Source organism: Eublepharis macularius, chromosome 3 (genome assembly GCF_028583425.1).
Source record: "Eublepharis macularius isolate TG4126 chromosome 3, MPM_Emac_v1.0, whole genome shotgun sequence".
Lineage (NCBI taxonomy): Eukaryota > Metazoa > Chordata > Lepidosauria > Squamata > Eublepharidae > Eublepharis > Eublepharis macularius.
In genome coordinates, this window is record NC_072792.1 from 142,060,477 (window position 1) to 142,074,390 (window position 13,914).

Here is a 13,914-nt window from a genome sequence, read left to right on the forward strand (position 1 = left end):
AATATAGGAAAGCTAACAAGACACTCAAGGCTTCTTAAGTACATGCCTATATCTAAATCAGGCCTTATCAGAGTCATCCAGAACATCTGTTTCTCAACAAGCAAGTACTCTTGGGAGCTTTACATGACAACAAATATCTTATCAAGGATGACCAAATAACCAATTAAAATCATCTCTCTTTTGTCTGGATTCAGTTTCAGCTTGTTCATCCTCATCTACAGCTTCAAGAGAGTGGTTAAGGGCAGATATGGCTGTTTCTGGATGCTTGGTCAATGAAGTATAGAGTTGGGCATCCAGCATATTGGTGACACTCAGCTCCAAAATTAGATTATATGTTTGACAAACTTGGAGTCTACACTTAACACTTGGGCACCCCATAGAAAAAAATCCAAGGAAGATAATTCAATATCATCCATGGAGACCTTATAACAAAAAACATGAACAACTGAAGGGCAAATTCAGAAATTTCCACAGACGTAATATGATTGACTGTACCAAAAGCAACAGAGAGATCCAATAAAATCACCAAAGAAGTTACCTCTGTCCCTCTACAGTGAGGGCTACTAGTGCAGTCTCCATTCCAAGTCTAGGTCTAAAGCCAGATGAAAGTGTCCAGGAAAAAAGTATCATCAGGAAAGCCTGGCTTGCTGTACTACAATGTGCTCAATCGATTTAGCTCAAAAAGAAAATGTTGATATTGGTCTAACATCTGCCAAATAATCCTTGTTAAAATATTTCTTTGATAGCAGATGAACATTTGCCTCTATCAGTGCCGAGGGGAACTAACTCACAAAGAAGCACTGATAATCTTGCTGAACATAGAGGCTTATCAGCTCAACATAGGTTTATTAGCTCAAGAAGAGCAAGGATCCAATAACATACTGCTGTCATTGTCCAACAGCTTGAGCATCCCAAAAAGATCCAAGCTATGACAACCAGATACATTTGGGATACACTTTGTTATTAAAGCTAAGTCCAAGATGGGCCCAACACAAGCAACACATCAGCAAGGAATAGAGCGAAGATGTCACATTGAACATAGGAAGCATATCAAACGTCTATCTCAGCAAATATTTTAATGTCTCAAAAGCCAGAGTTCACCAGGAGACAATTTCAGCCTTATTATAAAAGGAAAAATATGAATACAACCCAGCCAAAGATGAGCATTTTAAAGTCCTATTCATTTTTAAGCACCCTTTACCCACCTGCCACCCCGTTATAATTCACGTGTCTTGTAAGTATTTAATTTTGGCCAGATCTCTGTATGTCTACAAAGTACTTTCATCCTGAAACCTGACAGTACCTGACGAAATCTTGATACATAAAAATATCAACAGCTTGGATCCACCATCAATTTCAATTTCCACAAATAGAGGAATGTGATTTCTAGCTGGAGAGTGTGATTTCCTTGCTTCCTCCCCTCCTACTGCATCCTAAAATGTCCTACAAAAGCTATTTCCTTGGTTCAAGGGTAAATAATTAAAATCACATGCCCCAACAGAGAATCCAAGACAATATTTCTAAACTAAATCAGATTTAAATGAAAAGTGATATTATGGTATCAGACTAGAATCTAGGAAGACTGGATTTGAATCTCCTTTTTGCCAGTGGATGATCTTGGGCTTTGCACACTCTCTTAGCCTAACCTATTTCACAGGGTGATTATTGTAAGGATAAACTGGGGGAGGGAGAAAGGGGGGTATGAATTTTTATAAGAGTTGCTTTATCTTGGATAGAGAGCCCTGTGGCGCAGAGTGGTAAGCTGTAGTACTGCAGCCCAAGATCTGCTCACGACCTGAGTTCAATCCTGGTGGAAGCCAGGTTCAGATAACTGGCTCAAGGTTGACGCAGCCTGCCATCCTTCCGAGGTCGGTAAAATGAGTACCCAGTTTGCTGGAGGTAAAGTGTAGATGACTGGAGATGGCAATGGCAAACCATCCCATATAAAGTCTGCCAAGAAAACGTTGTGCCATGACATCCCCCTATGGGTCAATAATGACTCGGTGCTTGCACAGGGGGACTACCTTTACTTTACCTTATCTTGGATATTTTATAAAGTAAAAATGGCAGTGCTTGATACTTGCAGTAAACACTCAACCTAAAAATATCATATAACCAACAATAAATGAAAATTAGCTCTTTGAAAAAAATATTTTTCTGTATCTCAACACTAAAGAACTTCTTTCCTAAAAAGCAAATTTCATGACAAATTGTGTGTGTTTGCATGCGTGCATCATTAATCTCAAGTTCAATAGAAAAAGGCCTTTTAATTCAATGTTTAATTCTTTTCTATGTGCCGGTATTTCTGTATGGCAAAAGATAGTAAAATCCATTCTGCTTGCCAAGGCTCCATATGCGGCTAGCAATTTCCAGTAGAAAAACTCTATAAAATAATGTTGGTTTGATCTGCATAGGTGCATTTATTATCCTTACTAGTGTAGATTGACCTTGTAAATTTATCTGATCCTTAACCTGTTGCAGTTGATGAAAGTAAAGGAGACACTGTTCAGAATGCATTGCTTAATTAATCTCTTGGCCTTGAATGCTGATAGAGTGTAAACGAAGCACAGTACTCATCCCATTACTTGGTCAGCTGCATAGGAAGCAATTCACCTCAGGAACTGGATGTTATTAAACAGAAACGTAGGCAGCTGAAAATGATTTCTGGGCTTTGAACTTGCTGGGTACATTAACCAGCTGAACAAGATACATAGGAGGGAAGGTGGTATGGTGTAGCTGTATCTGGTCAGATCTTGGAAGCTAAGCAGGGTTGGTACTTGGATGGGAGATCACCAAGTAAGACTTTTGCAGAGGAAGGTACTAGCAAACCACCTCCTTGAAAGACCCTTGTTGGGGTTGCCATAAGTTGAATGTGTTTTTAGGATTGTAACTGTTGTTGCCATGTACATTAAGAATGTAAAAGTAAGTACATGGCTTGCTGAACTCTTGTGTCTACTGTGAGCCCTGAACCCTAAGACAAAAGCATTCAAAACAAGTGTTTACATAAAACCTTAGGTTTTCAGGTCAGTCCACATTGACCAAATGTCCATGATAGATGTAATGGAGAATATTCTCATAACCTACACATACACTTATAATACATGTGTATTTGGTTGTGCCCTACTAAAAGCCCCTACATAATTGTAGGTTCCTGTAGCATATACAGATGGCAAAATATACATGCATGGGTTCAGTCCAGTAGATAATGCATATAGTTTCAAACACCTAATTTATAAATATGTGGGATTTTTGTTGTTGTTGACATAACACTTTTCCTAAGTGCTCAAAACGTTTCACATACAGTGTCTCAGCAATCTTTGCAATAGACATGTAAAATAGGACAGTATTGTTCCTTTATGTTATGTTGGATTCTTGATAGCTGCAGTAAGAAAATTTTTGCATTTCTTCTCAATTTCTTCCTAGTTATGAATTCCTTGTGATACCTAGCAACCCTCTTGGCGAAGGTCCAAGTAGCGAACCAAAGCCATTTAAAACAGAATCAGGTATGAGTTTCAATGAGTTTGTCAATTGGCTGGCACACCTTTAAAATATTGAAGTGCAAAACACCACAGACCTATTTACATTCAGGATTACTGTAACATTGCTTTAGTTTGACCAGTATCACCCAATAAATAAGTTTTAAAAACACTGCCCTGCAGTGTTTCTAACTTTAGACTGCTACATTACTATTTATTGTACATACTATAATACCCTTTTCCAGCATGTCACTGTAACGTTAAAAATTATTTTGTGGTCTGATCTTGTTTTTCTTCTTCCTTAGCGGACCCAAGAATAAATGAGCAAATTTCAAGTAAGTCCTTCATACATATAGCATACTCTGATGAGAGCATATTTGTGGGGTGAGATAATGTATTGCTTTATGACAGAGTAGAAATGAAATAGAAAGGCATTCACACATGATTTCACTTTTTCAACCTATGCCATTTGCAAAGAATTTCTGCCAGTCTAAATGTTTACCTGAGAACTGCCCAATCAATGTGATGTAGCACTCCAGTGACAGCTCTAGTGGCACAAAACCAACAGGCAGAAATGAGCCAGGCATAGCTCATATTTTCTCAGCCCTTTCATTAAATTAAAAGACAGGCCAGTGAAATGAAAACGCCACTTCTCACTAAATAAGTGATTTAACAGAGGCACCTCAGTGTTTTGACATTGTGCTATAGAAAATTTGCCATCAACCGCTGCTTCTACAGAACTCTGAAAATGCTGGGCCCCTGTGGAAAAAAAAAACTTTGACTTGTACTGTAATCTAAATTCCACATCAGGCCAGGGTTCCTTAATTAATGTCGGTTACTCGTGTTTAACATTCTGTAACAGTATGCTTCCTCACTGCAGTATCTTACCCTGATCATTAGTTACAAGTTGGAGAGAACTAACATATAGGCTCAGGTTAGACATCATACCAAATCACAGTTAAGGACGCCTAACACTATTGGTGTAGTACGATGTCTGAATTAACAAACTAGTGTGCCATCAGGCAGCCAACCAGAATTTAAAAGCATGATTTGAAGTGACTCTGTACACCATGAGTTATAGCCTACAAACATGAGTAAGCCAGAGTTACAGCAAGCTCCTGAACCACCTTAAATGGTAGTTCTGAGAAGATGGAAAACAAGAGCAGCCAGAAGCTCTAATCCAGGATCTGCCTTTTGTACGATGGGCGAAGCAGGAAGGAAAGGAGGAGACCCTTCCAACTGCCAGGTCAAACATGCAGAAGTACAAGAGGTTATAACATGCAGGTGGGAAAACATCCAATGAAACCCTCTTGAGCCCACTAATTAAAAATAATGAATGTATTCCAACAATATGTTCAATTAAGATAACAATGCCATAAATTACTACTGGTATAACAGTGCACCAAACTTCCACATGCAATATAAATACACAAGACAAAGTGACCAAATAATTTAATACATGACAATAAGAGGAACTAAAAAACCAATACAAATCTGTCAAGAATGCATAAGGCAAAAGTCCAGGGGAAAAGAATGGTTTGCTAGCAGATTCCATTTTGAAGAATCTTCAGATAATTAGAACATTATCATACAGAATGCTCCCATTAAGGTAGAGAGCTCTAAATAGCAAGTTTTTTCTCATGCCCAAACATAATTCAAGGTTGCAGCTGTGCATATTTGTCTCATTGTAATACATTAAACTTTAGAGGTTGGAACTTAAAAATTTGTAAATGAATACGTATATGGAAGCCGAATTAGATGGAGCAATCATTTCTGTGCCCTTCCTATTCACATATCAAGTGAGAGGGGGGTCTTTATTGAACAGTAAAAGTAGTATGTGGGCGAGAGATGTACATATCTTGGATACTCCAGGTACATTTCTTTTTTCCTCAGCTCCAATTCTGTAATTGAGCTGGGATTGTAGAAAAGTTTCTAAAGCTATGCATGGAAGCGGGAGGAGGGGGGTACAAGGCATAGTAAGGAGAGAGAAAGCAGTATTTTAATGTGTACTCACAGTTCATGCTTTATATATAAATGGAAACTAGATAGAGGATGAAATCGAGAATGATCTAAGCCACTCTGGATCTCCATTTGGGAGAGAGGCAGGTTGTAAGTAAGTAAATATAGGAAAAGAAGCATCTGCCACTTGCATGTCTAGTAGTCTGGCCCTAAATTCAGTCAGACAATGTTTGTCCAGTATATTAGAGCCATAACTCCAGCGTAATTCTAGAGGAATGGTACTGTGATGAAATTACTTTAGTTCTGTGCCAGAGTTGAGTTGCTCACTAGTTCCTGTAACACACTTCAAGGGACACAAAATGTTTGTTAATAGTGTGAAGATGGTCTTAGTCATCTCTTTTTCTTTGGATTTCAATATTTGTACTACAAACATTTTTGGTACACTATAACCAAGTTCATTTCTTGATCTCTTGCAGTGGGAAAAGATGCAATTTGGACTGAAAAAAAATTCAATTCTGATGACTACTCTGAATGCAAAGGAAAACAGTATGTGAAAAGGACTTGGTACAAGAAGTTTGTAGGTGTACAATTATGCAACTCTCTGAGGTACAAAATTTACCTCAGTGATTCACTTACAGGTATGTAAGTAAAGCAGTCTCACTGGATTGTCAGCATATAGGCACTGGCATCACTGTTTTAACCATATGTGAAATATAACCATATAGGGTAGCTGGAGCTGTGACATTATTTATCATTTATAACCTTCAAGTACCTATATAAACACTCTAGCGTTCTATGTGATAAAATCAAATAGATTTTTGCCCACAAGCTCACAATAATTTTTAAAAAATACATCACTGTTGATAGCCTATGGGTTTCCAAAGATTAAACATAGTACTTCTGTGCACAGAGGTATTCCCAGAGGTACACAATCTATCCTAAGAAACAGCTGTGCAGATCAGTTGTCTGTAATGAAGAGGAACAATGGGATGAAACTGACCTTTTACTTATTGAAGGTGCAGTTGCGGAAGAGGAAAGAGGAGCAATTTTACTCCCATGTCCTTCCTCATTCTAGCCCCTCCCATAATGGCCATACCTCCATGCAGCTCAGTGACTGGTTTCTCTAGGGCTTTAAAGGAACTGCAGGAATGGAGAGGGCTGCTGGGAAATTCTGCATGCTGCTCTGAGATTGGTGAGATACTTCTAGCTTTACTGCACAGTGTGTTTTTTTGTACGTAAGTGGGTTTGCCTGACAAGGCTGGGGCAAGTTCACCTAAATGCCAACCGGAGGTCGTTAGCCATCATTGAACCAATTATAGCAACTTGCCATTACAAAAGGATGGATGGCATGTGACGAATAGGATTGTAGACTAGACAAAACCCCACTTGCTGTATCTTCACGACCGTGTATCAGTCCATACTGCAACAAAGCTATGCATGCCTGTCAGGAAGTCAAGTTTTGATGAGCTGTTATTTTTTATGAGCATATGGCAGGTATATGTTGGGCAAGAGATTGGTGTTATATGAGCTGACAGAAGCGGCCACCTGATCAACAGGTGGGTGGGTTATATGACAATTTTCATCAGAGTGATACACCATTTTACAGAATTACAGAAGAGTAGGCCAGCAAGTGATCTACAGGTCATCTTGTCAAACCATTTGCACAAAGATAGGTTCCTGCACCCCTCAGTGCTTACTAAAAAGTAAATGAGCACGCATTTGTGATTCAGTTCTCTGGTTTATTTTAATGTCTCTCCTAATGTAAACACCCCAGCATCGTTCCTCTAAACCAGCAGCCACGATAGACCTCATTTAGCAAACCTGTAGCATAAGCATTTCAGCAAATGGCATTTAAAGAAAAAGGGGATTCACTTTTGAATCTTTCCTTAAGTGGCTGTGGAAAGGACCCTGAATTTTATTTCAAAAAACTGGAATGTGGCTATTGTCACACTAAAAAGGTAAATACCACTAGAAGCCATTTCCTACATCAAAAGAGCAACATCATGGTAACTGCCACAAACCAGTGACTACTGTGATTTGACACACTTGTCACTCTCTGTGTGCTCTGGGGTTCACTAATTTAACAACCATGTGTGAAAGTAGCCAGGTTTTGCTCTCTGGCCTATGTCACTGTCACACACACTACTGCTTCTTCCTTTACACTACACCTTGATGGGGAGAGGCTTCCTAGGTTCTGTTAATGTGTCTATGAAATTGTCCTATGAAAGAGCCTATGGGTGAAAGCATGCCTTCATGTGTGGCTCCCTAGCTGCATGAAAAACTAAAACACATACCATGTGCATGTGTTTTAACTTCTTGGGGTTGTGCACATGCAGCTTCTTGGATTTAGGCCTCCTTCCTCACCAAACAACTGATGGACCCAATTACTGCTTTTTGAAGGTGCTCTGTAGAGTCCACTATTAAATTAGGACCAGAGCATTTGCTGCTTATAGGCGGCTTTGAAACTCACTTCAGTTCCTCTTTTGCACTTATATTAAGAAAAATAAGTAACCTTTACCAGTGTTTACGCAAGGTTTTGTGGCTTGGAACAACCAAAAATCTAAAATATTTAAAGAAAATATAACAATAGGCATATAAAATATAGCTTTCTAATAGCACTGTAATCCCATACCTATGATCATCTGGAATAGTTTCCTCTTAAAAGTTACACATCTGTTATCAAATGCACCATCAGAATGTTCTCTGACTGTTTGCCATTGGAAGGGTAGATCTCAGAGTTGCTTACTGATAATTTATGGCTACAGAATTCGATGTGCATTGCACACATGTCCATGAGAAGATGGAAGGGTTAAGATATGACTTCCAAAAAACAGCAAAAACATCCAACCAGCAAAGTATAGAATAATGGCTAAAAGTCGTGTTGAACCTATTCAGATGTAATAGAGTCTGCTGCTGTGTCCATGTGTTAATGGAATATGATTTCATCTGCACATAACAAAGGTGTTAGTCTTCCACTGAAGTATTTATATATTCAGCTGACAGAGATGTAATTAGACTAATCCAGCATGGAGCCATACACCAAGGAAAGGTTTCCACATACACATATTTCTAGCTGGATGGGGAATCATGCATACTGCCTTCCATTCTGAATCACCAGCCATGCATAGTTTTGTAAAATAGTGAGAAATTGTGCCAGTAGCTGACTCTCCATTCTAGTGGGGACTGGGGAACTTTCTTTTTAAGACCATAAATGTTTCTCTAACTTGAACTTTATCTTTTTAACATTATGTTTTTAGGGAAATTTTATAATATAGGTGATCAAAGAGGCCATGGAGAAGACCATTGCCAATTCGTGGATTCGTATTTCGATGGAAAGACAGGACAACACATTCAGCCAGATCAACTACCTACTAAAGAAGGTATGTCAGTGATGGTGACGGTGGAAAGTGCTGTTAAGTCATAGCTGGCTTAAGGCAACCCCTACTAGGGCTTTCAAGGCAAGAGACAAGCAGAGGTCATTTGCTATTGCCTCCCTTTGCAGAGCAACCCTGGTCTTCCTTGGAGGTCTCCCATCCAATTACTAGCCAAGGCTGTCATTTATGGGGAGGGGATATAGCCCTACCAGCCTCTTCCGCCAAAGCTGCTACGCTGATGAAAGGGAGCAGCCCCCCTGTGGGGGGGCCCCGCAGCATTCCAACTTGCATAACTGTTAGCTCATAGTTAACACAACTTTGGGAATAAATTTCTGGAGTTGGGATTGCTGAGGTGAGGGAAATGCAGGAAGGATCCACAACCATTGTGTGCATGGATTGCTGGAGCCAGCCCAACCTGTGATGCACTGTGTGGTAGTAGAACATGTGAAAAGGATCTAGAGGTCTTAGTAGATCATACACTGTCAGTAGTGTGATGCAGTAGCTAAAAAGGTAAATGCAGTTTTAGGATGTATCAGCAGAAGTATATGGTATCAGCAGAAGTGATGGTATTACTTTGCTCTGGTTAGACCTCACTTGAAGTACTGTGTTCAGTTTGGAGCACCACAGTTTAAGAACAATGTTGACAAGCTGGAACATGTCCAAAAGAGATTAACAAAGATGTTGAGGGGGCTGGAGACCAAGTCTTGTGAGGAAAGGTTAAAGGAGCTGAGCATGTTTAACCTGGAGGAGGTGACTGAGAAGGGACACAAAAGCTAGCTCTCTTAAGTATTTGAAAGGCTGTCACAGAGGATGGAACAGAGCTGTTTTCTGCTGCCTCAGAGGGTTGGAACAGAAACAACAGGTTAGAATTAAAGCAAGTTTTTGGCTAAACATTATAAAGAACTTCCTGACAGAGCAGTTCCTCAGTGGAATAGACTTCCTCAGGCGGTGGTGAGATCGCCTTCCTTGGAGGTATTTAAGAGGCTAGATGGCCATCTGACAAAATATGAGGATTCTCTGACTCAGTATGAATGTATGCAGATCAGGAAAGGGAGTACATGAAGGGATGAGCTGGTGCTAGGCTCTCCTGGCCCTTCTTATATGCCCAGGGTAATGCCGATTGCCACTTTGAGATAAGGAAAAAAAATTCCTCCAGGCCAGATAGGCCAGGGATCCTGGAAGTTTTTTGCCTTCCTCTGGGCATAGAGCAGGGGTCACAGAGGTGGGGGAGGTAGCTGTGAATTTCCTGCAATTGTGCAGGGGGTTGGACTAGATGACTCTTGGTACCCTTTCAACTCTTATGGTTCTGTTGTGTTTAAAACAGCACTGATATACTAAACTTTCAGATTGTCAAGTATACATTATCTGAACCACTAATCACTAAATAAATACTTTAGACTTGGAATTTGTGGCCATTGCTACTTGTCTATCCAGTTTTCCCAGTAATTGTCCCTGACAGTTGATCAGACCTGTTTTTTGTACTCAGCACAAAAATTGTCCTCAATTTTCAGGCATTTTCACACATTCAACCAGATTTGCCAAAACCAAACTTATCAATGAGCATACTCTAGCTGAGGAGCCACACTTAATCCTATTCCCTTGTACACAGTACACATTTGTATGTTGTTAACACTTTACATTTTCAGAGGTACTCCAAAAAAGATAACGTATGATTCAGCCCTTAACAGTTACGCCGACATTAAATTCCGTATCTTCCTCCCCACCTCAATCTACCAGGCTTTTTTAGAGCTTTTCGACAGGAGCCCGTCAAGTTTGGAAAAATAGGAGCTGCAACTCACACTAACTATGTTCATTGGTATGAATGTGGAACTTCAATACCTGGGAAATGGTAGAACAAGACAAGAACAGAACACAGATGGACTGCATCCAACTATGACCAACACAAGACAAACTCCAGTGATTGAAACATGCCATGATTTTATATTTGTCATACTGAAACCTAATGACAATAGTGTCAGCTACTTAATAGCATTATTTGCTTAATAGTTGCCCAGATTTACAGATCTTTTGTTGGAGGAGTTAGAAGATAGAACATGTCCTAAGGTAATGTTTTGGGAAGCTGGCTCCCTACTAGTGTCTTATGGTACCACCTATTTTGAAAGATGTAGTTTATTATTTATCATTTTTGTGACATTGAGGCACCTTTAACAAAAAGTTGACAAACAGTTATATATTCTGAATTGTAATGATATGTATTGCTAAAGTTCATGTTCTGGTTTCTTTCTCTTTTGTAGTACTCTTAAGTTATTCAGTCATGATAGTTTGGTATTGTTTCAGTCCGACCCATAAAGTGGAAGAACATATTCTCTTCTCTTACTCCAAACTCCAGATAACTGATGGTGGTATAGTTTTTGTACCCATATACTCTGCAGTCATTAAGACATTGCAGATACAGGGAACGGTGGATTCTGAAGCTACACCGATGACTCCTTTACAATCCATCTGCAGCTGCTGAATGGCAGAGTCTTCTTTACTACTTGGAGCAGTGAACAGATAGACACTATGTGGGGTAAGAGGTGAAACCCTGTTAATTTGGTTGCTGATAAAAGGCTCTGTATCTGTGCATGCTGAATTGAGCTTTGAAACTGTGGCAAACGCAACTGACACCACAATGTAAAGGACTGCTCTTCAAGTCATAATTCCTGCTCGTCTGGAGCTGGCAGTCAAAGGGCTTATGCACACACACATGCTTTTAAGTTCTGCCCCACAATATAACATGAGTGGTAAATTTTGTAAATTTTTGTCTCAATAAACGTTAGCTACTGCCTAAAGAAAAAAAAAACCCAAATCTATTGCTAATCAAATTCGGTAGAATACACGCAAAAGCCAAATATAAAACAACTTCTCAAGATATTTTACCTTCTAATACAGACACCCAAGCTACCAGTGTCACTTATGATGGACACATGCATATCTCAAGTACAGCTTTCCCCTTCAAAAGTACAGAGAAGCAGTAGTTTAATTTTTTGTCACTCACTGCTTCCAGAGATAGCTACTATCAACACACATATACCATACGTAACTGACACAGTATATAAGCAGTAAGCAACACTATCAGATCAAAAATATGCAAGTTTACACGTACTCTAACAAATCAATGATCATGGAGTTTTGACTACAATATAGATCAATTAAGATGTTAGGGAGATAGGTGTACAATAATTCACCCCTAAAGTATACAAAACCACCTACATCCATTATACTTTACGACAGTTTACTTTATATAAAATTGAACAATAATGTGATCTGCTTTGTACAAATGGAAATATTAAAACTATTTTGAAAATACAGTAGCTCAGTTCTTCCCGAAGTGCTATATTTGTATTGCTTAAACATTTAGACATTCTCTCTCTCTCTCTCTCTCTCTCTCTCTCTAAGAGATGTAGGTTTTAAAGGTGTTTATTCAATGTATTAAAATATAAAAGGAGCACAAGGAATATTGGATAGGTTGTTTATAAAAGAATTTCTTTTAAGTACATTGCAGGTACACTGTACTCTTAATAAAGTATTTTTAATCATAAACAGTATTGGTATCATTTAGCATCACTCACAATTTCAATAACCAGAAATACAAGTCCTGAAAATAATCACAAGGCTTTTTAGAAACACTTTAGGAGGGTTCCTAGGATGAACTGCTTGAACTGTTGAGATGGTACCAAATATTGAAAAAATGAGGGGGGGGTCCTAATCCAGCTGAAATGCACAGGGGTCTCCCAAGTGATTATTCATGAGAACAGGCATTATTCCAGAAGTGGGAAGTGGGGAAGAGAGATTTTAAAAGATTACACGGAAACACCTGTGTTTTCCACGAGGTGCATTCATGGCAACTTGAAAAGAGATGCCATAACAGAACGAACTGCAGTAACTGCAGCTATAATGACATTAACTCACTGGTTTATATATAGCTGGCATTGCCATGCGATTTTTGCAAGGTTCCAGCCAGTGGCCCACAGCTGATTACACTGGCACATATAATTCAGATATTATTGGAGGTTGCAATAGATCACTATAACAGCATCTCTGTATGAGTATTTGTCAGAAGAACTTTCACTCTCTACCATTTTCACCTCATGGGGTCCCATTCCACTACAAATTTTGTGCTTGCCTTGGCTGAACAGATTTCCAAACAGGATTTTTGTATTGTGAAAAGGCAACATGTGGAATAATAATTCTTAGCATCAGTGGCTTGGTCTTCCCTGCCCCAATGCCCCCAAAATCCGCATCTATGGGAATAGGACTTTTATCTCTTATCACAATATCACTATCCAGCCCTCCCCACTCCAAGCATACACTAAGGGGAAAGGGTTAAAAATAAGGCATTATTACATCCTATCAGGATCCCGCTGGATGCATGGACTCAATTTGTTTTTTAAAAAATTAATCACACTTGCCATCTTACCTCCATTAACTTTGGATGCTCTTAGCCTGGTTCAAATTTTACCACATTTTAAAGGACCTAACAATGTATAAATACTTGCTAATTAAAAGTTAAGATAACAATCTGTTACAGTCACAAGACCCACAGAAACCCTTTCATTCTGACGGAACAAATACATATAAAGGAGAATGGTGCATTGGGTGAGGGATAAACGAAATAAATAAAATGAATGCACAAAGAAATGCACATGTCGATCTGAACACTGGTTCAAGTACCCTGACCACCGCAGGTGCCGGAATGGAGCAGTTAACTATTACAGTCTGGACAAAAGTACTTTACTCTACTTAATTCGCTCATGCCATTTTGCTCATGTAAGATGCTTGTCTTTAATGGTTCACCTCAAATAGCTATCATTTTACCAACAGCCTGTAAGAACAGATTAACACTTTTTCCTCCTTTTCAAATAATGATTTTTCTTGGCTCTGCCCTCATCAAGGCAATTTTAATGTTTGAACTTATGGGCATCAGCAATTTCTTTAATCATTCTATCCAATGATATGCTTAAGTACATGCATTCCTGGAGAAAAGCCAGGACTATCTGAATCAGCACCATTTCAAGAAGGGAAAACCTAGAGGACTATATAATCAGACATACGGTGTGTATGTTAGTAATGTAAACACACTGCTCAGCAATTAAACAGTCAAA

The 13,914-nt window shown here is 39.1% G+C and overlaps 1 protein-coding gene across 1 annotated transcript in view; it reads left to right on the forward strand.

Annotated features, from left to right (window-relative positions):
• The window catches only part of ABI3BP (ABI family member 3 binding protein), a 249,584-nt gene extending 237,232 nt beyond the window's left edge, over positions 1-12,352 (forward strand). The window contains exons 45-49 of the mRNA XM_054974771.1: positions 3,424-3,503; positions 3,782-3,811; positions 5,912-6,073; positions 8,693-8,815; positions 10,547-12,352. Of these exons, the coding sequence (XP_054830746.1) occupies positions 3,424-3,503; positions 3,782-3,811; positions 5,912-6,073; positions 8,693-8,815; positions 10,547-10,662 (511 nt within the window). The 3' untranslated portion in view covers positions 10,663-12,352. The remainder of the gene's footprint in view (positions 1-3,423; positions 3,504-3,781; positions 3,812-5,911; positions 6,074-8,692; positions 8,816-10,546) is intronic.
• Positions 12,353-13,914: the final 1,562 nt, after the last annotated feature.